The 21,087-nt window shown below is 41.3% G+C and overlaps 2 protein-coding genes across 5 annotated transcripts in view; both read left to right on the top strand.

Moving 5' to 3' along the window:
* LOC111865912 (facilitated trehalose transporter Tret1) overlaps positions 1 to 13,228 on the top strand; it is a 56,748-nt gene extending 43,520 nt beyond the window's left edge. For 3 of the 4 annotated variants that reach the window (XM_033752032.1, XM_023854354.2, XM_033752033.1), the window contains exons 2-6: positions 3,377 to 3,509; positions 4,398 to 4,642; positions 8,563 to 8,884; positions 10,022 to 10,221; positions 11,007 to 13,228. In XM_033752032.1, coding sequence (XP_033607923.1) covers positions 3,410 to 3,509; positions 4,398 to 4,642; positions 8,563 to 8,884; positions 10,022 to 10,221; positions 11,007 to 11,582 — 1,443 coding nt within the window. In that variant the 5' untranslated portion in view covers positions 3,377 to 3,409 and the 3' untranslated portion in view covers positions 11,583 to 13,228. Of the gene's footprint in view, positions 1 to 2,050; positions 2,364 to 3,376; positions 3,510 to 4,397; positions 4,643 to 8,562; positions 8,885 to 10,021; positions 10,222 to 11,006 lie in introns of those variants that run through there. The other variant, XM_023854353.2, reaches the window with a different exon arrangement.
* A 5,083-nt stretch (positions 13,229 to 18,311) lies between these two features.
* Positions 18,312 to 21,087, top strand: part of LOC111865910 (TBC1 domain family member 14) — a 32,304-nt gene continuing 29,528 nt past the window's right edge. Inside the window, exon 1 of the mRNA XM_023854350.2 lies at positions 18,312 to 19,773. Within this exon, the coding sequence (XP_023710118.1) occupies positions 18,476 to 19,773 (1,298 nt within the window). The 5' untranslated portion in view covers positions 18,312 to 18,475. The remainder of the gene's footprint in view (positions 19,774 to 21,087) is intronic.

The following is a 21,087-nucleotide window of genomic DNA, read 5'->3' as shown; positions in this document are numbered from 1 at the left end:
AGACATGACACAGAGTGTGTGAGAGAAGAGAGGTGTGTAAAAAAAAACAAAATAAAATATATATATATATATATATATATATATATATATATATATATATATATATATATATATATATATATATATATTATCGGGGGGGCACGCGGTAGCGTAGTTCGTTGAGGCACTATGCTACAAGGCGGAAGGTCGCAGGTTCAAGTCCCGATGAGGTCATTGGATTTTTCAATTGATCTAATCCTTCCAGCAGCACTATGGCCCTGGGGTCGACTCAGACTCTAACAGAAATGAGTACCAGGAATTAAGTAATTTTCCTGGGGAGCAGAGCGCGGCCGGCGCGTAAGGCTGACAAACTTACCACCATCTTTGAGCCGATTGTCTAGAAAATGTAGGACTCTCAACGTCTCACAATCCTATGGGCCTTCACGGCCTGTTACAGGGATAACTTTACTTATATATATGTATGTGTGTGTGTGTGTGTGAGAGAGAGAGAGAGATAGCGAGACAGTTGAATACTCGTACTTTAGAGAGGGCCCATCTATCTGTGAGTGTGGAAACTAACTGAGAAGTCAACTGGTAATAAAATCATCGAAATGTTATCTGACACTGATTTTCGTCCCTGCCTACAATTCATGGCAGTGAAACGCCCCCTTTCCTCAATTTTATTGTTATCCACTTACCTATGTCTCGGTCTTCCTAGTGGTCTCTGGTTTTCCACCATTATCCTCCATGCATTCGCGGTTGTGTTGCGGTTGCCAGTTTCCTCGGTGTGCCCTTGCCATAACAGTCTGTCAGGTGCCACCGCCAGGCAGTTCTCGATAACTCCGACTTGTGGAGCTCATGTTTGTTGTCTGCAGGTAAAATGCTCAATCCCGAAAGCTTCCTGGATCGTGGCGCTAGTCCGGTATAAGTTTATGAGATATCTTAAAAGATCAATGTTTTTACTTTCCTTGGAATCTCTCTTTGAGCAAAGGTTTTCCTGCGGTCGACGCCTTTTTGTTCGAAGTCTGGTCTGAAACGAATAAAATTTCGTGCACGAAAACGGCCCTGAACAATTTGTATAGCAGCAACAATTTAGACTCGTAAGTGGGAGGTGCTCAGTTCGAATATCAGCTGTGACACCGGTTGTCTTGACTGAGGTATTTTGCGGTTTTCTTCAGTCTTTCTAGGCAAATACTTAGGTTGCCAAGGCCTCCTTCAAAATTCTTTGCAATTCATTATGCATATCTCATGCTAACATGCGATGCTGTATAGAATCGACATTGCAAGTGTTGTTGAAGTGGCCGTTGGCTGGGGAATGGAACGAAGCTTGTGAGTGCAGAGGGTTTGCTCCGTTGCCGCCAACACTGATTAAATATGCAGCTGTTAAGTGGTCTGGTTCTTCAAAATAAAGAAATGCACAGTTAGATGAAAATATTTGTTTTACTCGAACCGCCTCAGGGATCTCCAAAAGAGTATATCCAGGGGTAGTAAGGAATTTCTGTGTAAAATTTATTTGTAATCGGATCTTTTCTCACAGCAAGTTGAATAGTTATAAATTAATACAGCAAAAATTATAATATTACTGAAGAAGAGTTACATCTTCTGGGATATAACCCCGTGTAGTCCGTTGAAAATCATCCGACATTTCGGAAGATCATATCGCCTCCATCTTCTGGGTCGAAGAGTAAGCTAAGCCAGAAACCGACGTGAAGGCACGTGGCAAGCAGAAGATGGAAGTGACATATTCCTCCGATACGTGGGCTGACTTTCATTGGCCAACAAGGCGTTATATCCTAGCAGACGAAACACTCATTACCACTGCTAAGATCGTCAGATCCTGCTAATATTACAATTTGTCTCTAATACGTATTTTGAAGTCTATAACTATTTTACCGAGATATAGAGAGTATAATGAAATTTTCAACATTCATTCTGTCTCACGTACTCCCTCAAAAAAAGTGGAATCAGGAAGATCATGTTTTCTTGGCCCTCGGATTGACACTTTAATAAGCACGTACAATCGCCTCGTAGAGTCGAGCGGTGGTGGCGCTGTCTGTCGTACGCCCTTCGGAGTGTCGTGGCCAGTCGTGGCATGCCGCTTACCCCGCCTGGTTCTCATTGGCTGCGTCAAAGTATTGTTTATGACGTTTCGTTCTGAACTGTTATTGATGGTCTTGTGCTTGTTTTTTCGTCGTGATGATGGTAATGATTGAGGAGCATTGCGAGGTCTTAACAAGTTTAATGAGTCGCCGGTGGATTCTCGTGAATGCACGTTTTTAGTTGCACTCATGACAACAGTAACATATAGAATGAGTGAAGATGTACAAGAAAGAGCAAGTTTCGCAGCCCGCGATGTGCCTACTTACGGCGCCGTGGTTGACCCGGTAGGTTTGAAGAATTGTCAGTGCCACGACACGTTTTGTAGGTGATCAAACCTTCCCTTCCTCAGCGTTAATTTAGGTTATGTGTCCATTTTGCATGCAATCAAGGGCAGCAGATGGGAGTAATGTCAAATTGAAATGGGTTATTTTTCACTGTAACCAACCAATGGAGCAGTGTAATGTAATTGAGCAGATAGTAGTCTCAAAAAATTCCGTACCTTTCATGAAACCCGAAGGCCCATTACCGTGTTCGCAATGTCCTGCCACGGGACCCAATGCAGAGCCACGTGATCTCTTCATTGTATTTTTTTATGATCGATTTTAATATGACAGCCCGTCGCTATACCGACTGAGCTATCCCAACTCCCGTGTGACAATAGAAACAATTTTATATAAGCCATTCTCAAGTAGAGATCTTGCTATTATTTATTTAATTATTAACAATAATACAAGTTTTTTTTTCTGTGACTTCTGAGGGTAGCAATGGATATTAGGTCTGTTATGATTTATGAAATGGGTAGAGTAGAGAGGGGGTTTGTTTTTATTTAATTTAGAGTTCAAGCAGTCAGTTAGGGCAGAAAAATATGCCAAATAAAAATAAAACATAATAAATGAAACTGTTAACTTAAAGCAAATAAATACATTTGGAGCACCAACCCTCTATAAATTATTTTTTTTAGTCCTAAGATTAAAAAAAACAGACATTTCTTATTCTCCTTTGGCTTTACATAGTGACGCTGTGTTGGCTTCATACTTTATGTAGTGTTAAAGAGAAAATAGCCAGACGATATGCAGTGCTGGGAAGGATTTCAGAGAAGTCAGTGGTTGACTTTGTTGGTGTACTATGAGGTTTGCATGGACTGAGGAAAACCTTGAATTATATTTAAAGCAGATGGTCTCCTGGTTGAGGCTTGAGCCAGCGATCTCCTGAATATAAAGAAGTAAAACAGAATGAACTTTGACATTCAGCCAGACACTGATAGCATCAGATTAATGTAACTGATGTTTATTTGCAGACTGCTGACGATCTGGTGCCACTGTTGGAGGACATGGACCCAAAGGGAGGAGTCAGCACACAGATTCTTATGGCACAAGAAGACCAACTTCCGAAAGCTGCAAAATTGCCGCAGTATGTTGCTGCTGTGTCAGGTGATGTACAGTGGTACTGTGTTCATGACAATGACTTTCTCTAGGATGTGACATCATGTAGTCTGGTAGATGGAGGCAGCGCATTCCTCTCAAATATTGGTGTCGTTCACTGCAGTACACAGCATCATATCCCATGAGACAGTAAACTTGAAGAATGTTGCTGAAGATACTTGATTAAGGATTTTTGAATTAGAACTTACCAACAATACCACTGGTATCAGGTTCCTGAGTAAAACTGCAAGAGACTTTTGTGTCCTATGCAATTGTGAAGCTATGTCTTACTTAAGGTTTTGTCACCTGGGACATAGGCATCCAAGTGACCACCTAGATGCCCCTATAAGTAAGGTACTGCACTTCCTTCAAAGTGTTGGATTGTTTGGGGCTGAACAGAAGGGGGTGTAGTGTGTGGGCTGGTGTGGCCCACCCCTAATTGGATGATTTATTGATTGATTGATTAATGTATTCTTTCATAAGTGGTCCAGACTGAACCTTTGTCACTCCTTGACTGAAACTGAACCACCCTAATACTGTGACAAAAACTGAACCTTTCTATTGCTGTGATCCAGACTGAAGTTTCCTAAAACCATGATCCAGACTGAACCTTTCCAACACTGTGATCCAAAGTGAACACCTCGAACTCTCTTCTATATTGACTCTTTCTAGCGTGGTATGGTGCATACTGAAGCATTTAACTGTCTGACCCAAACAGTGTGCATAACACTGACCAGGAAACTGAAACATGTGAAGCCCATATGAAACTGGAAACTTGTGAGAATGTCAGCGGACTGTAGTCACAAGATGTGTGATCTTCAGAGCCTAGCACTTAGAGACCCGGCTTATTCTGTATGTCTGTTTCCAGAGATAATAATTAGGGACTGTCTGTTTCAGTTACGTTGGGTGGATTCGCACTGGGCAATGTCCTCTCATGGACGTCACCAACACAAGGAGTTCTTGAAGACAAACTCGGCACGAATTCCTGGGCATGGGTCGGTGCCTTAATGGCTCTCGGAGCTGCTGTTGCAGTTCTTCCAGTAGGGTACCTGATTGACAAAATTGGACGTAAATACACAATGTTGGGACTGGTTCTGCCATTCACAGCTGGATGGGCACTCATAGCATGGGCTGACGACTCAGTAAGTAGCATTGAGGTTAATCACACATGCAGTATGCATTGTGTATGTGCTTTACTAATTCTCTTGATTGCATCTAGTTCTGTGTGATGCATTTGAGGTTCTCAGTTCTGACTGGGTTGTACTGCTGTGAAATTTGGTATAAAGTCAGTGACATTTTGGAGGATTGTATCACCTCCATCTTCAGGGTTGAAGAGTGAGACAGGCAGAAGGTAGAACCTTGCCTCCTATTGCTTGTTTCTTAATAGGCTTACTCTTCAACCCTGAAGATGGAAGCAGAGGCTCCTGCAAAATATTTGACTTCTACATAATTACACAACATTATGAAGGTAACTTAATAAGTAAGTTACAAATGGATNGCTTTCCACCGCGGTGGCCTGGATTCGATCCCATGTCTGGTAAAGTGGGATTTGTGGTGGACAAAGTGGCACTAGGGCAGGTTTTCTCTGAGTACTTTGGTTTCCCCTGCCAATCTTCATTCCACCAATTGCTCCACAGTCACCCTCACCTGTCATCTGGGGCTGGTACAATAGGCCAGAAGTGGCCGCAGTACAAGGGACTTAGTCCCACCCCACTAGCAATAAAAGAAAGTTACAAATGGATATAGAACTTAAACAAATAAGAGTACTGATCCGAAAAATGCTTTTATTTCTCAACATAATCCCCCTATACATTGAGGCCCTTGTCCCATCATTTCACAAGCCCCTGAAAACCAGCAGCATAAAATTCTTTGGGCTGCTGTCAGAACCAGTTTGTGACTGGGATCACGAAGGCATACTGCTCACGCCATTCCAGCCTCAAGGACAAACTGTAAATGCCGACTCCTACTGTAACATCCTCAGGAAACTTTGTAAGGCCATTCAGCGGAAGTGACCAGGACTCCTCACCAAAGGCGTGTTGCTCTTGCATGACAACACGTCCCCATACTGCCAACAAGACAAATGAGACGCTGTGAAATGTCAAGTGGGAAGTCCTTGAGCATCCTCCGTATAGCCCCGATCTTGCTCCAGGTAACTTCCATTTGTTCGGCCCTCTTGAACATCATCTTTTGGCTGAACATTTTCCTGACGATGAAGCTGTAGAAAGGGAAGTCACCGCCTGGTTCCGACAGCAGCACAAAGAATTTTATGCTGCTGGTTTTCAGTGTCTTGTGAAACGATGGGACAAGTGCCGCAATGTACAGGGAGATTATGTTGAGAAATAAAAGCATTTTTCAAATCAGTACTCTAAGTTTAAGTTAGTTTAAGCTCTATATCCATTTGTAACTTACTTATTGACTTACCTATGTACTACCCAGAAGCTCATGCTCTTCTGTAAATGTTCACTTCTAAATTAGTCATTATTTGTTGGACATAATTTTCCAAGTAGAAGAAATATGTGGTTTTGAAAATGGTGTAAAATTGCAAGAATAATGTTTGTATCGTGACGTGTTGTGCTATGGATGACGCCCCTCCCTCCCCGTCAGCCGTGACGTGGTGAGCGGAGCCAAAGTGAGCTGAGTCCAAGCACGCTGGTTGCTATGCAAAGCAAGTAAACAGCAGTTGCTAATCAAAGCCAGTCAACACCCTGTCTCTTCCTGCGGTGACGTAACACGGGACGTCGCAGTTGCTACGTAGCCATAAACAACTCCCGGCAGCATTGATAGGCTATTGGCAAACACGGCGACTAGGCAACAAGGAAGTGAGACGTTTTCCCATTGTGGGGCTGAAGGTTTATAAGACAGTTAAAGACGAAGACAGTTAAAGTGTATCCTTCGCTGAAGTGAGTTTTCAAGACAGCAGCCTATGAGTTGAGTTGGAATCTAGCCAGTGGAGAGTTACAAGTTAGCCAAGCAGTCAACCAGTCAGTTGTAGTCTAGCACTTGCAGTCTAGTATTTGTGATACTGCCAATGGCAGTAATTGTCAGATTGTAAACTGTGTGATTGTATGAGCGAGTGTGGAATAAAATTTGCTATATCCAATACGGCGTGAAGTTATTTGTCGCGTTATACACCCAACATGTGACAGTATTAACAATAGTTTGATGCAAAATCCAAGTGAGCAACATTATGGAGTGTCATTTGGTCTCTTTCAGCCGACGTTCCTCATTCTGAAAAAATGAAAGAAGGCTTATGAGTATGTGTCTTTATGCCCCTCCCCTTAAATTTTTGAATGCCTGAACTGGTCATCATGAAACTTGGTACAGTTTGTATATCATGTCACCTGAGGCCTTCTTAGCGGCATACGAGGGGGGACCCAAAAATAACCGGAACCGACCTGTTGCGCGCGCATGCTTTGTAGTTACGAGTTGTGCTGCTAGATGGTGTTAGCTGGGGGTCTCCCGCGACTGTTAGTGAGCTGGAGTCAGTCTGAGTTAAGTAGTTTGTCTGTGGTGCTCTGTTGTGTGCGTTCCTGTTTCAACCCTTTGGCGATTAGTGAGATTAGCGATTGGCGATTAGCGTGTTTTCTTTGACTTCATCCACATCACGGAATCCCTTTCCTTTCAGACTTCTCTTCACCCGTGGAAACAAAAAAAAGTCCGACAGAGCCAGGTCGGGTGAGTAAGGTGGATGAGGCACAATCACCATGTTGTTGCTTGTCAAAAACTGTCGGACCATNTGAGCTGGCGTCAGTCTGAGTTAAGTGGTTTGTCTGTGGTGCTCTGTTGTGTGCGTTCCTGTTTCAACCCTTTGGCGATTAGTGAGATGGCCGACCAGAAGGAACAAAGAGTGTGCGTGAAATTTTGCTTTCTGTTAGGGAAAACTGCACTTCACTCTTCAAGTCGCGGCAAACATTCACGCGGTTTTCTCTTTGGTCATCTCCGAGCAAGCGAGGAACAAATTTTGCAGACACCCGTCTCATGTGCAAACCTTCGGTTAAAATTCGCTGGACCGTGCTCCATGAGATGTTCGTTTCCTCAGAAAGTTGGTCAATGGTCTTTCGACGATCTTCATCAATTGCACGTTTGATTTTGGCAATGTTTTCGTCATTTCTTCCTGTCGAAGGATGCCCGGGGTGTGGCATGTCTTCTGTTGACATGTTGCCAGATTTGAAACGGGAAAACCACTCGTAGACCTGTGATTTCCCCAAAGCATCATCATTAAAGGCTTGCCGAAGCATCCCAACAGTCTCGGCTGCAGTATTCCCTAACAGAAAGCAAAATTTCATGTAAACTCTTTGTTCCTTCTGGTCGGCCATCTCACTAATCGCCAAAGGGTTGAAACAGGAACGCACACAACAGAGCGCCACAGACAAACCACTTAACTCAGACTGACGCCAGCTCACTAACAGTCATGGGAAACCCCCAGCTAACACCACCTAGCAGCACAACTCATAACTACAAAGCATGTGCGCGCAACAGGTCGGTTCCGGTTATTTTTGGGTCCCCCTTCGTATGTCATAAATTCCCTACATCAATAATACAAACACTGCCTCTTTTAAAGTTGTTGATGTAATAACGTTAATATTACTTGAATGCCTGAACTGATTGTCATTAAAGGTGATGTAAAAGGCTTGCCATAGAAGACAGTTTCAACAGCATAACTCACAAATGCCTCCCTATGGCAGTATCAATAGTAGGAATGCTCAAATTCTTGATGTGGAAGCCAGAGCTTCATTTTATCTGAACACTGATTTCATGGATGTAGTACCACTTGCAGTCCTGTAATGCACATATTTTATGTATGTTGTGAAAAATTAAGCTATAAAAGTACAGTAAAAATTAAGTTACATTTCCAAACCAATTTAAAAATTTGTTTTACAATTGGAAATCATTTAATGAAATGCTTTTGTAAGCATGTGCTTCATAATGCTTGTCACCATGGAGTCAGTGTAATCAGATTTATATAGAGTGCCACCTCTCCGTGGCTGTGTAATAGGATCTCAGATCAGAATATTTTCTTAATGAATTCTACTAGCTGATGACTGAATATTATTGTGTGCAGGCAGCAATGTACATGGTGGGGCGGTTCATCACAGGCATGATGGGTGGAGCGTTCAGCCTCACAGCCCCTGCATACACAAGTGAGATCTCGGAGAAGGAGATACGTGGCAGACTGGGAAGCTACTTCCAGCTGATGTTGACAATTGGCATCCTGTTTGTGTATGGACTTGGCAGTGTGCTGACAGTATTTGAGCTCTCTGTGGTTTGTGGAGTTGTGCCGCTTGTGTTTGGAGTGGTATTCCTGTTCATGCCAGAGACACCTCTGTACTACTTGCAGCAAGGGCAGAAGGACCGTGCAGAAGCCTCCCTGAAGTGGTTCAGAGGTAAGACTGTCTAACAGCTGCTTGATGAAGCTGTTAGTAAGAAAATAATAATTGGCCTTTGCTGTTTTCTGTCAAATAAAGGCCAGAAATAGAAGAATCATAACTGAACTTGATGGAACAATTTTGTTGTGGACTGACTTGGCGGATCTGCCATTATGTATCATTTGTAATGTACAAAATGCAAAAAAATGGGCAGAGCCTCTGAAATAAACAGTTCCCATCTGTAGCTTCAGTTCGTACAGATCCACTTGTGAGATCATTGGGTATGCATGTGGTTAACAGTGGGAATCTCTGTTCTCAGAAGACAAGATGCAGTACTGACTGAAGTATTAGGTACCACCCTCACTGCTGCTTAATGATCTTACTCGTGTCTGTAACTGTTAATTACAATGATTTCTGCATAATGACTAAAATGACAATGGAACACACTTATCTTTTATATGTACCCTATATGGGACTGCCTCTGTGGGCTAGTGGTCAGAGTTCCTGGCTAAAGATCCAGAAGTCTGGGTTCGATTCCCTGCGCCAACAGATTTTCTGAGAAGTAGTGGGTCTTAAATGGGGCCCACTCAGCCTCGTGAGGATAATTGAGGAGCTATTTCAAGGAAGCAGCGGCTTCAGTCTAGAAAACCGAGATTAACGGCCATGGGAATCCGTTGTGCTGATGACACAACACCCTCTATCCACAAAAGTTGGCATTAACTTCGCCAACAAATGGCAGTTGCTCGGTCGGTATAGTTTGCTTGTGGACTACAGGCCACGGAGTTATTTACCCTATATGGAGTACAGTTAATTTATTTATACAAACAGGTGTTACACATAAAAGTGCCTTGTTTATTAGAATATGGTTACATTAGGATTGGCTTTTCAATAATTGTTTTCTGTTTGTTCTGAACCTTAATGACAGAAAGTCTGTTGTTATTTTAACAGTTGGTTTCCATGATGTCAGTAATGCTCATTCTCTCCTCTTTTCAAATGTCTTATTGCAGTGTTTTCATAAATTTCTGTCCTTGAAACAAAGGGACAAATAGAGCACTCGCCCACCTAGCCAACCAGTGACTCAATTTCAGTCGCAGAGTCACCAAAACTGAATGTGACTGAATGTGGTTCATGTATACCATTACGTTTGGTGTGCAGGACGGAACTATGCCGTGGAGTCTGAACTTCAGGAGATACAGACATCAGTTGATGAAGTCGCTGCCCAGAAGCTGTCCATCACAGAAGCATTCAGAACAACAGAAGCCAAAAGGGGGCTTATGATTGCATTTGGTCTCATGATCTTCCAGCAGCTTAGTGGGGTGAATGCTGTCATCTTCTATGCTACAGACATTTTTAAAGTGAGTGTACCTTAAATGGGAAGCACTTGAACCTGAATGCTCGATAATAAGGAAGATGTTTAGGTGAAAGTGGGGAATAGAGGTAACTAGAAAGGAACTTTTTGATTTACACCCTTCTACTTCCATGAGAATAGTTAAATCAAGGATATTACAGTAGTCAGGATATGTAACTAGGAGGGATGGGGGAGAAGGGAAATGAACTTCTTGGAAAGCAGCCACTTAAAAGCAAACTGTGGTGATTTGATCATAACATTTAAATGATCATGGGAATAATATGGTACCTTGGGCTGGATTGGACTGATTCTGGATGGGTACTGGGGGTAAAGCGTCCATGACGTGAAGCTGACCACTCACCTCCACTTAGTGCTAATGTCAAGAATACATGGATTTATACGTCTACTCCCCCATATATCTCCCTGGTGTAGTGCTTAATTAGTAAAGCCCAGGGACAACTTTACTTTGCTAGGGGATGGACTTGTCCTTACATATTACAACCATTTTTGGATATGCGTATCTGTCAGGATGAGCTGTTTTTGTTTGTATTACTGAGGTTTCACTGTTGTTGCTTAGCTACTTATGATATGACCATCATTTTATAGAACCAGAAATTTTGTTACTCTGTTCACAAGAGGCCATATCCTGAGCCAGTTGAATCTAGTGCACACCTTCCCATCCAATTGTTCTCCAGCCACCTATCACTTGCTCCTGCATAGGTGCAAGTATTCTCATCACCCATTTCTCGAAGGTATATATCCACCCCAACTGCATGGCTTATGTTGTTTCAGAGCGCTGGGAGTACACTTGAACCATCTACAGCAACAATAATTGTGGGTGTGATCCAGGCGGTTGCCACGTTCATCTCAACTCTTGTTGTTGACCTCCTTGGGCGCCGAAAACTTCTTCTGCTCTCAGACTTTGTCATGGCCATCTGCACTCTGCTTCTTGGGATCTATTTCTACCTGAGGAATGAAACAGATTTTGATGATAGCAACCTTGGCTGGTTGCCTCTCACTAGCGTGTGCTTATTTATTGTTGTGTTCTCGCTTGGTTATGGCCCAATCCCCTGGATGATGGTGGGTGAACTGTTTGCTCCTCAGATCAAAGGGTTTGCAAGTTCTTTCTCTTGTGTTCTGAACTGGATTCTGGCATTTGTTGTAACAAGGTTTTACTCAGATTTAGCCCTCTCGTTTGGCACACACACAACATTCTGGATATTTGCTGTTATATCAGCTATCGGGACAGCATTTGTTTTCTTCTTTGTCCCAGAAACTAAAAGCAAGACACTGGACCAGATCCAGAAGGAACTGGGTGGGTCTGCACCAGCCCCTTCAGTTGCAACTGCAGACATTCCAAAGTGTTGAGTTCAGTACCTGCAAGCTCAAGCTCAGATTCAAACCAAAGAATTACATTGTTGTGGTCAAAGCAGTATGGAATGTGGTATAAATTGGGAAGCATATTTGCATGCACAAGAGTGCTCAGCACATTGTGCCTCATTTCATGCACAGTATAGACAGTGTCACGTAACTTCGAACAAGGCCCTGCATTCCTAGTCAAATCCCGCGCGTAGCTTGTAGTGGGAGGAGTTTCTTAACACTCTTTCTTCCACTTTCAACGACCCCTCTCACACCCTCAAACCCACCCCCTTGTCTGAAATTTTTCTTCTGTGCATTCAAGGCTACTCTTGGCCTTGTTTGAAGCTATGTGACACTATAGAAGCAGTAGACTGAACTGCTGAATCATTTGCCAGTGTTCAGTTTCTCAGCTCAGGCGTGGCATGTGTCGACTGAAGAGTGTAATTGCTTCTGTAACAAATTAATGGGCAGTTCACTCAGCTTTTCTATGAAATACTATTCATGGCCATATCCATTTCAGTTATGGACTTGATTTTCACATTAGCTATATAAATTCTGAGCACATAAAGCATAATGCCATGGGGGATGTTCAGGAAGTAAGGTTCCCTACCAAGCGCTTTGTTTTTTGGTAGGTGGTAGCATTTAGTAAGGCTGGGAGGTCACCAGTTCCACAATGATGAAGATGAGTGAATGTGTGTTGCTGAATGGTTGCAGATGCAAGAGCGTGATTTCTACTGTGATGGAATGTTTAAACTTGTGCCAAGCTGGGACATATGCATCGTTTTGTACAGGGATTGAGTGGCATAAGTGAGCTGCATCTAATGTTATGATGAACCCTCATTTAGTTTGTATGTCCTAAGGAACCTTAATTATTGAACAACCTTCATATTATCCTAATACCTGTTGTTCAGCACTGCATAACCTGATGCAAATTTGTTCATAATGGTACCTGTAAGTGTAGCTTACAGGCTACAGTGTAGCCAGACTGAGTACAGAAACTTGTGTCTCACCACACCACACCATGCTACATTCCACTATTGTGAAGCATTTTAGGATTCTGAGTTTTTAATGTTAATAATAAGTGTTTTTATTGTTATTTATATTATGGAAGTGATGTTATGCAATTGAGTACTTACCTGTATTAATAAATGGAAAATTTGCAAGTAATGTTGAAGCCTGCTGAGTTTCAGGATGGGATGTGGGGGAATGATGCTGTCGGTAGTTTCACTGTATACTAATGAATGGATGGATTATGGATGAATGATAAAATTGAAAATGTTTTTGAAGCAATCATGGCCTAATTGAAGAAGTTTCTCTGCATTTATCTTGAGGGACTGAGGCAAACCAATGAAACATAATAGTTCTTGTCCCAGCTGAGAACTGAACCAAGCAGCTCCTGAATATTACTCGAGAGTGTTACTGCTACACCAAACTGTTTAGTGAAATGTGATTACATTTTTATTAATTTCTATATATATATGAACAGCCTAGAAAACCTCTGTCCACTAAAGTTGGCACTAACTTCGCTGACAAGCGGCGTTCACTCAGTCCGTATAGTTTGCTTGGAGACTAAAACCACGGAGTTTGTTTTTGTTGTTTGTATATACATGTATATATGATCAGAATTAGTTAGGGGACCATGTGTGTGTGTGTCCTGCTGTNCACGTCAGAATGTTACTTCACCCTATGCCAGTGCAGTATGGGCCATGTAGTGTACCATTTTAGGAGCTACAGGCTGTACGAGAGTTGGTCTCTTCTGATCACATGTTACACTGATGCTGACATGATGGGTGACTGCAGGTCACTGCAGTACATATGAAGCTTGCAGAGAAGTGGTTGCGGCTTTCTTGAGTGTAGAATACAAAACTGGGATGATATAAGGGAACAGAAATAATTTGCTAATGTACAGTGTAATGTCCTGGGTTGTGACCTGTGTAGTACTGCAGCTCAGATCGGGCTGTACTCCTCCTGTGGAACTCAGTAACCACCTTGACAGTGTGCTTATATAGCCCAACCCCATCTTCACCACACTTACCTCTACCCTGAAGATGGGTGTCGATATCTGCCTACAGTGTTACATGGTGACAACAGAAAACCACAACCTTAACACTCACTGCTAGGCCGCACCATAGTTCAAACGGTTAATTGCTGGCTTCCCACTNTCTTTCCCCACCCAAAGCAAGGAAATTCAGCTCAGAATGCAGTGTAACAGAAATGTGACATGCTTTTATACTGTCCACAACTGCATGTTAGTTTTTGGACACATCTGTAACCATGCAAAATACGGAATGTTTGTTGAGTTCAGTGAGGCTGACCATCCTTCTGTAGGCATGCAATGACTTGAGAACTGCTGGATACATTTTTATTAAATTTGATATTACAATATTTCGTACAAAATTATCGAAACCATTTCAATTGTCGTTTAACAATGACTTTACATGAAGTTATAAATGAGTTTCTATTGTATCTCAAGAAACATTCATCAGAGAGTAGGTACATCATTTAAACTTCCATATTTATCAATCAGCCATGGCCTCAGAACACAATCATGGTAAGGAAAGGAAACAGTATATTGCACTTTTTTAATGTAATGCTTTATTACAGTATGACTTTGAAGCATATTGTGACATGACACTTGAAAGTCAGAATACTGGAATCAGAGAAATGTCACAGATATGTCCATTACTAGGCAATTTGAGCACCAGGCATACAGCCGCAAATGTACAGAACCAATCCTGATGAACAAACACAACAGTTGAGGAACTGTGGCAGCAGTGTTTTCTTATGTCTGCAACAACAGAATATACAGAGATCATACAGGCAGGAATAGGAGTCCCAATTGTCAGAGCCCAAAGCCTAGCAATGTGTCTGAAGACAAAACCAGCAGGCTAGAGTGACCTAACAAATCACAGAATAATGATAGTGCATACTTGCATACTGTGTAATTATTTGTAAACAATATGATTCAGTGTCCTTTAAGTTGAATTATTGGCCCAAAGCCCATGTCTAGTCACTATCACTTGACAACTGTTGTCAGGATTCCTGAATTGGCTTATTGGATTGTGAGAAGGGACAGGTTGGAACATTTTCTCAGTGAAGTCATGACTGCAATAAGTGCTGGCTACTGTCCAACAAGAGATCAGAGTGGCAGTAAGGCCTGCTAACAAAAGACTGAGGCTGCAGTAAGTGTCATTCAGTCAAAATTTAAGGACATCAACAGGAAACTGGTGGGAGGTGTTCTGGCGTCTGTTGACCAATGGACACAGACCCTCCATGAGGAACTCAATGGCATATACATAACTCATATGTAAAGCAAATGACTGGATGTACAAGTGATGAGAGCATCTGTTGATAAGCAGGCTCAAAGCCTCTGCAAAGAACTAGACATGAAGGTTGAAGGGACACAATCAAAATACCAGTGACAGAGACCCTCATAGAAGCCACATGGCAGGAGTTCACAACACAACTGGCAGAAGTCATAGTCTGAGCAGGAAAGCAGCAGAGTGGATAGGATAAAGCCATCAAGGTTTAAGAGGTCCATGTCCTGGACTCTGTTTCATCCCCAGTTGGAGGTGGGCCATGCTGGAGTACAACTGGGCAGACCAGGAGAAAGACACACACCTACTGATCCTACAAGGGTAGGCCTTCGATGTCCTGATCAGCATCCCTGCAGTAGCAAGGTATGAAGAGCTCATTGTTGCACTGAGGTGTTCAAGGTCCACTGTGGGGACTACCAACTGGCCATGCCATTACTGTTCCAGCTAAAAGCTGTTTTCAAACAGTACCAACCACCTGGCGTTCTCATAACTTCAAGAGGCATAACTCCATGTGGAGTGAAGCAGGAAGGAAAACATATATGTAACCCACAGAATATTCCTCGCAAATAGGGAGCCAAGATTTGCTCACTTCACCAATTGGAAAAATTCTGTCTCACTCACCGTTCTTGCCAACCACCCTAACTGTCCGTTGGAAGACATCTATCATCCTACAACGATGTCCAAGTTGTATGGCTTGGCCCTCTCATAAACTGGAAAGGCATGAATGCTCGTGGAGGTAAGACCGACATATTCAGATATTTTCACTTGGCTCTTTCGTACATTCGAAACGCCTAACTCCATGCAGAGTGAACTTGACGAGGGAATAAATACGAAACTGTCACCTGGTGCCCTCGTAAATTAGAAAGCATGACTCCACATGGAGTAAACTCGAGAATGAGTATGGAGCCATGTTNCGCCTAACTCCATGCAGCGTGAACTTGACGAGGGAATAAATACGAAGCTGTCACCTGGTGCTCTTGTAAATTGGAAAGCATGACTTCAAGTGTAGTAAACTGGAGAAGGGAATATGGAGCAGTATCATCTGGCACTTTTGTGAATTAGTATGACTCCATGTGGAGTAAACTCGAGAAAGGAATATGAAGCAATATCACCTGATGCTCTTGTAAATTAAAAGGAATGACTCCACATGGAGTAAACTCAAGAAGGGAATATGAAACAGTATCACCTGGTGCTCTCTCAATTAAAAGGTATAACTCCAAGTGGAGTTAGGAGGGAAGTATTTTACAATATTATGATATAATTTGGGGTTCTTGTGAAACTAGTTAGGCTGATTAAAAGGTGTTTAAAAGAAACGTATAGTAAAGTCCATATAGGTAAACAGTTGTCTGATAAATTTCTTACTCAGAATGGTCTAAAGCAAGGAGATGCTTTATTACCACTCCTTTTCAACTTTGCTTTAGAATATGCCATTAGGAAGGTCCAGAAAAACTAGGTGGGACTGAAATTAAACGGGACACAACAGCTGTTGGTCTATGCCAATGATGTGACTCTACTGGGTGATAATGTAGATTCCATAAAGAAAAAACACAAACTTTAATTGACGCAAGTAAGGAGATTTGTCTAGAAGTAAACACAGAGAAAACTAAGTGTATGTTGCTGTCTCAATACCAAAATTCAGGGCATAATCATGACATAAGGATAGGAAAAAGATATTTTGAAAATGTGGCACAGTTCAGATATTTTGGAATGATGATAACAAATCAAAACCTGATTCAGGACGAAATTAAGAGGAGATTGAACTCGGGTAATGCTTGCTACCATTGAGTCCAGAACTCTTGTCTTCTCATGAGCTGTCCAAAAACATAAAAATTAGGAATATACAAAATTATAATTTTGCCTGTGGTTCTGTGTGGGTGTGAAATTTGGTCTCTGACATTAAGGAAGGAACATAGCCTGAGGGTGTTTGAGAACAGGGTGTTGAGGAGAACATTTGGACGGAAGATAGATGAAGTGACAGGAGGTTGGAGAAAACTGCATAATGAGGAGCTTCATAACTTGTACTCTGGTATAATTAGAATGATAAAGTCAAGGAGGATGAGTTTATTATCTAATTCTTGTGTAAGAAATTTTAGTTAATAATGTTTACATATTTTATTCTGCCATTTTATTATTTNTTAGTGGTGATAGTAGTAGTATTATATTTCTTCCTTTACATGATCTGTTTGACCATATTATTCTGTTAAGTGTTGAACTTGGAAACATGAGTGTGTTTATTGCTTTTCATACATTATTCAATCTTAGTCTTGTTAACAAGAGTGTATTTCAGATTATCGAGTTTCATCATACTACAGAAAGTAATAACAAATTGAAACCTCGATATTGTTGCATTAATGTAACCGAAAAGCTATGTTCTGTCATTGTTCACAATGTCCATTTCAATAAGGTGTTGATAGATGTATTTGTATTTATTATAAGTTCAAAAGATCCAAAGATGGATATGTCATAAAATAACATAGAGTACAAAATACATACATAAATATTGTACAACTAGACAGTACAATGAATAAATAATAATAAAAATTATCTATTTAAATATTCATCCACAGTATAAAACACATGAGTATTCAAGAAATTTCTTAATAGAACCTTAAACTTTCTAAAATTATTGGCTGTGTTCTTGATCTCTATGGGCAATTTATTGAATATATTTATACCCGCATAATAAACTCCTTTTTGATAAATAGTTAAATTAGCTAGAGGTAAATACAAATCTTGTCTTTGTCTAGTATCAATACTATGAGAATCAATGTTTGATGCAAAAAAGAACTTTATCTTGCAAAACAAATACTAACAACGAAAATATATATTGTGATGCAAGTGATAAAATATTTAATTCTTTAAATATGTTTCTACACGAAACTCTATTGCCGAATCCCAACATCGCTCTGATAGCCTTTTTTTGGAGAAGAAGAACAGCAGAACTATGAGATGAGTTTTCCCAATGTAACATGTAACTGAAATGTTAATAATTTACAGGCACTGGGACAGTAATTTTTTCCTGGTGAATATGACTGACGTGATAGTAAACTCTGTTCAAAAAAGAAAAGAATGGAATAAGAACTTCTGCAGTAGAATAGATCAGGGTTGCAAAATTTTTTATTGCTGTTTTTGCGAATAGTTGTTCCGGGCGGTGAGGGGACGCAAAACGCGTAGGCTGATGCTGTAACACATTTGTTTACCGACTGTGCTCTCTGCACTGCCGGATATTTAGGATCTCGACTAGCAGCTCAATATAGAGATCGCATGTATGCTCTCGGGACAGCACGGTTACTACGGGCTTATCCAGCCCACGGAGGCTGGGTGCATTCAATTGATATAATACTGCAGTATATATATGTTCTGAATACTGCGCACGATTACTATACAAGCTATGGCGATCCGTGACAGCAATTGCGGAATATTTCTAGCAGCTGACTGGGCTGAGAATTGTGGGGGTTTGTGGGAGTAGTGTGTTAGCTGATTGCGCGTAATGTTAAAGTTTTGTATTACTTTTGAACCAATATTTTGTAGATTGTAAAGTGATATTGTAGTATATGTTTGGCACATTTCGAATGAAATTTTGATATGAAAAGCGGATCTCCGTGGAAGGAGAAAAATGAGAATATGTCATCTGTGTGCATTCCATCAGAAGAGAGAGAGATGAAATCTGTTCTTCAGCATCTGTCACATCGAAAAAATCAGGGTCAAGCAGAAAGAAACTTGGGCACTCGAATACCAGAAGTGAGTTGTCGTAATAGGGAATTGTTAAATAGTTTTCAAATACTAAGGACGAAAGCAATAGTAATGGGTCACCCTAGCCATTATTTTCAGAAAGCTTTAAACACTTTCACCCAGAAAAGAAGCCAAAGTCTGCCCAGTTGCTTGGAAAGTAAGAAACTTTCTTGTACTCGCAAGGATGACAACAGTAAAGAAACTCTGGATTCAAATCAGCCAGAAGAGAACAAAGATGTGGATGTGATTACATTGAAAGTGAACAGTTTAGTATCGAATGAAACCTGGTTTAGAACCTGGCCAGAAAGAGGCAGTGATAAACTTGGTACTCCGCACACTGATATAAGTGGTTGTGGTGCTGAATGTGGGCAGTTTAACAAGGAGGAGGACACTGTAGGGTTTAAGGAAGAATGCTCAGGGAAAGATTTTCAGAATTTCCGAGATAATACTCCAGCCAGTATTAGTGATAATGTCAGCAGAAGTGTGTCCAGTATTCACCAGTCCTATAGGCTTTCACCAGATAAAGCATATGCTTCGAAAATAAATCAGAATATACCGCAACAGTCATCAGTGTGGAAAAGTGATCTGTCATCAAAATGTGATCCTGAAGATTGCAGTGTGAGTGTACAACACAGTTCTTCAGCAAAACCAGCATATACTGTAGATTCCAGTCCTGCCAAGACACCAATTCCTTTGAGAGAACTTCTGCAGAACATTCCGATAGCGTATAGCCCAGTGACGAGACAGTTGCATATAATTAGTGCATCTGAATCAGAGAACTGTGGGAACGTGAAGACAGAGGTGCCTCAGAATGGTCTGAAGCAGCAACTTGAGTGCATAGAAGAGGAAGGTGGTGGTGATATGTGTAAGACTGTCGTGAAGTGTGGGGAAGATGAGTGCCTAAGCTTTGAATCTCCTTGCAGTACATTGCAGCGGTTTGGTACTGGTTCGCTCTCATGTACAGATGCCAGTTCCTTCTCGAGTGTTGTGTCAAGTCTGAGTGATACTTCACCATCTCTGACTAATGATGATCCAGATGACTCTGCATTGACGGTGCATGGCAGTAGCCCCTCTGAATCTGGTAATTGTCACTTTGAGGACGTGCTTGGTGTAAAGTCCAAGAGGAAAGGATTATCAGGCTTTTTTAGTAGGTAAGTCTTACTTTCCTTTTAGCCAAAATTATTGTTCCAGTAACATGCAGCAATCTAGGTTCAGAGGAGTTCATGGTATCCAAATTCATATTTTGGCTGACTTTAGAATTGGATTATGCATGAATTTCTAATGACAGCTTTCACTCTAACTCTGCCCACTCCTAACTGATGATGTCTCAGCTTGTTTGTGTGGAACCAGATGGATGTGACTAGTTTTGGCAATATTTTATGTATGTATTCATATATTTGTATTTGTATTCTGTAGTTGTAGCAGTAGATTGTGAAATAGTGCAGTCCTTGCTGCTGTATTTCATGGTTGTACAGTTTACAGTAAGAATAAACATAATATGATTAGTCTCTCCAAGTGCTCAGATGACAGGAGTTGGTACAGTGACTGGCTATGGACTGAATGACCAAGGTGTCAGAGTTTGAGTCCCATTAGGGTCAAGAATTTTCTCTTCTTCATGTAGTCCAGACCGGCTCTGGGAACCACCCAGCCTCCTATCCAGTGGGTACCAGGGGTAAAGCGGCCAGGGCGTGAAACAGACCACTCACCTCCATCTAGTTCCGAGGCAAAGAGAATGTAGATCTATACACCCACTCCCCCATACGCCCTCATGGTATAGTGCTTAATTAGTTAAGCACAGGGCCAACTTCACCTTTACATTTACCTAAGTGCTGGGATGATGCTGTGATTTCCGCTGTACTGTAGGTGTATACATTTTTGTAATATTTGTTTATTTTCAAAGAAGATAATATAGTTGAGATCTCAGTAGTACAGTTTTTAAGAGCTCTACACTGACTTCGTATTGTGTATAACTTCCTTGTGTGGCTAGGGGATATATTTATTCATGTCTGTGATTGTGTTGTGGGAACTGTTATGTTGCTGTTCTGTTTGCCTGTAGCAACCAACATACATTTATGTTCAGTTGCCATCTGTGGTGAGTTTTATATTCAATTTGGAAAAGTGGAGAGTTGTTGTGACTATACAAGTTAGGAAATGTACTCAGTCTGTTACAGTTCTTATGCAAGAATCTTGAAAACTAACACTTACAGAAAAGATGTCTTTTACATAAAATGTGTTTGACTTCTCTCTCTCTCTCTCTCTCTCTCTCCAAAAAATATTTTTTATTGGATAAATATATAATGAATTATGCTCAAGATTTTCGCAGAAATGCATGTCCAATATTTTTGCTCAGTTGCAACAAGAATTTCAATGGGAGTACAAGCATTAATAAAATAAAATTCTCTTGTATCAAATTTCATGAAAATCTGTTTAGCAGTTCTGTAGTTGCTTCACACACTCAGATGGAC

The sequence above is a fragment of the Cryptotermes secundus genome, unplaced genomic scaffold (genome assembly GCF_002891405.2).
Source record: "Cryptotermes secundus unplaced genomic scaffold, Csec_1.0 scaffold1826, whole genome shotgun sequence".
Lineage (NCBI taxonomy): Eukaryota > Metazoa > Arthropoda > Insecta > Blattodea > Kalotermitidae > Cryptotermes > Cryptotermes secundus.
This window is presented reverse-complemented; position numbering and strand designations above follow the sequence as displayed.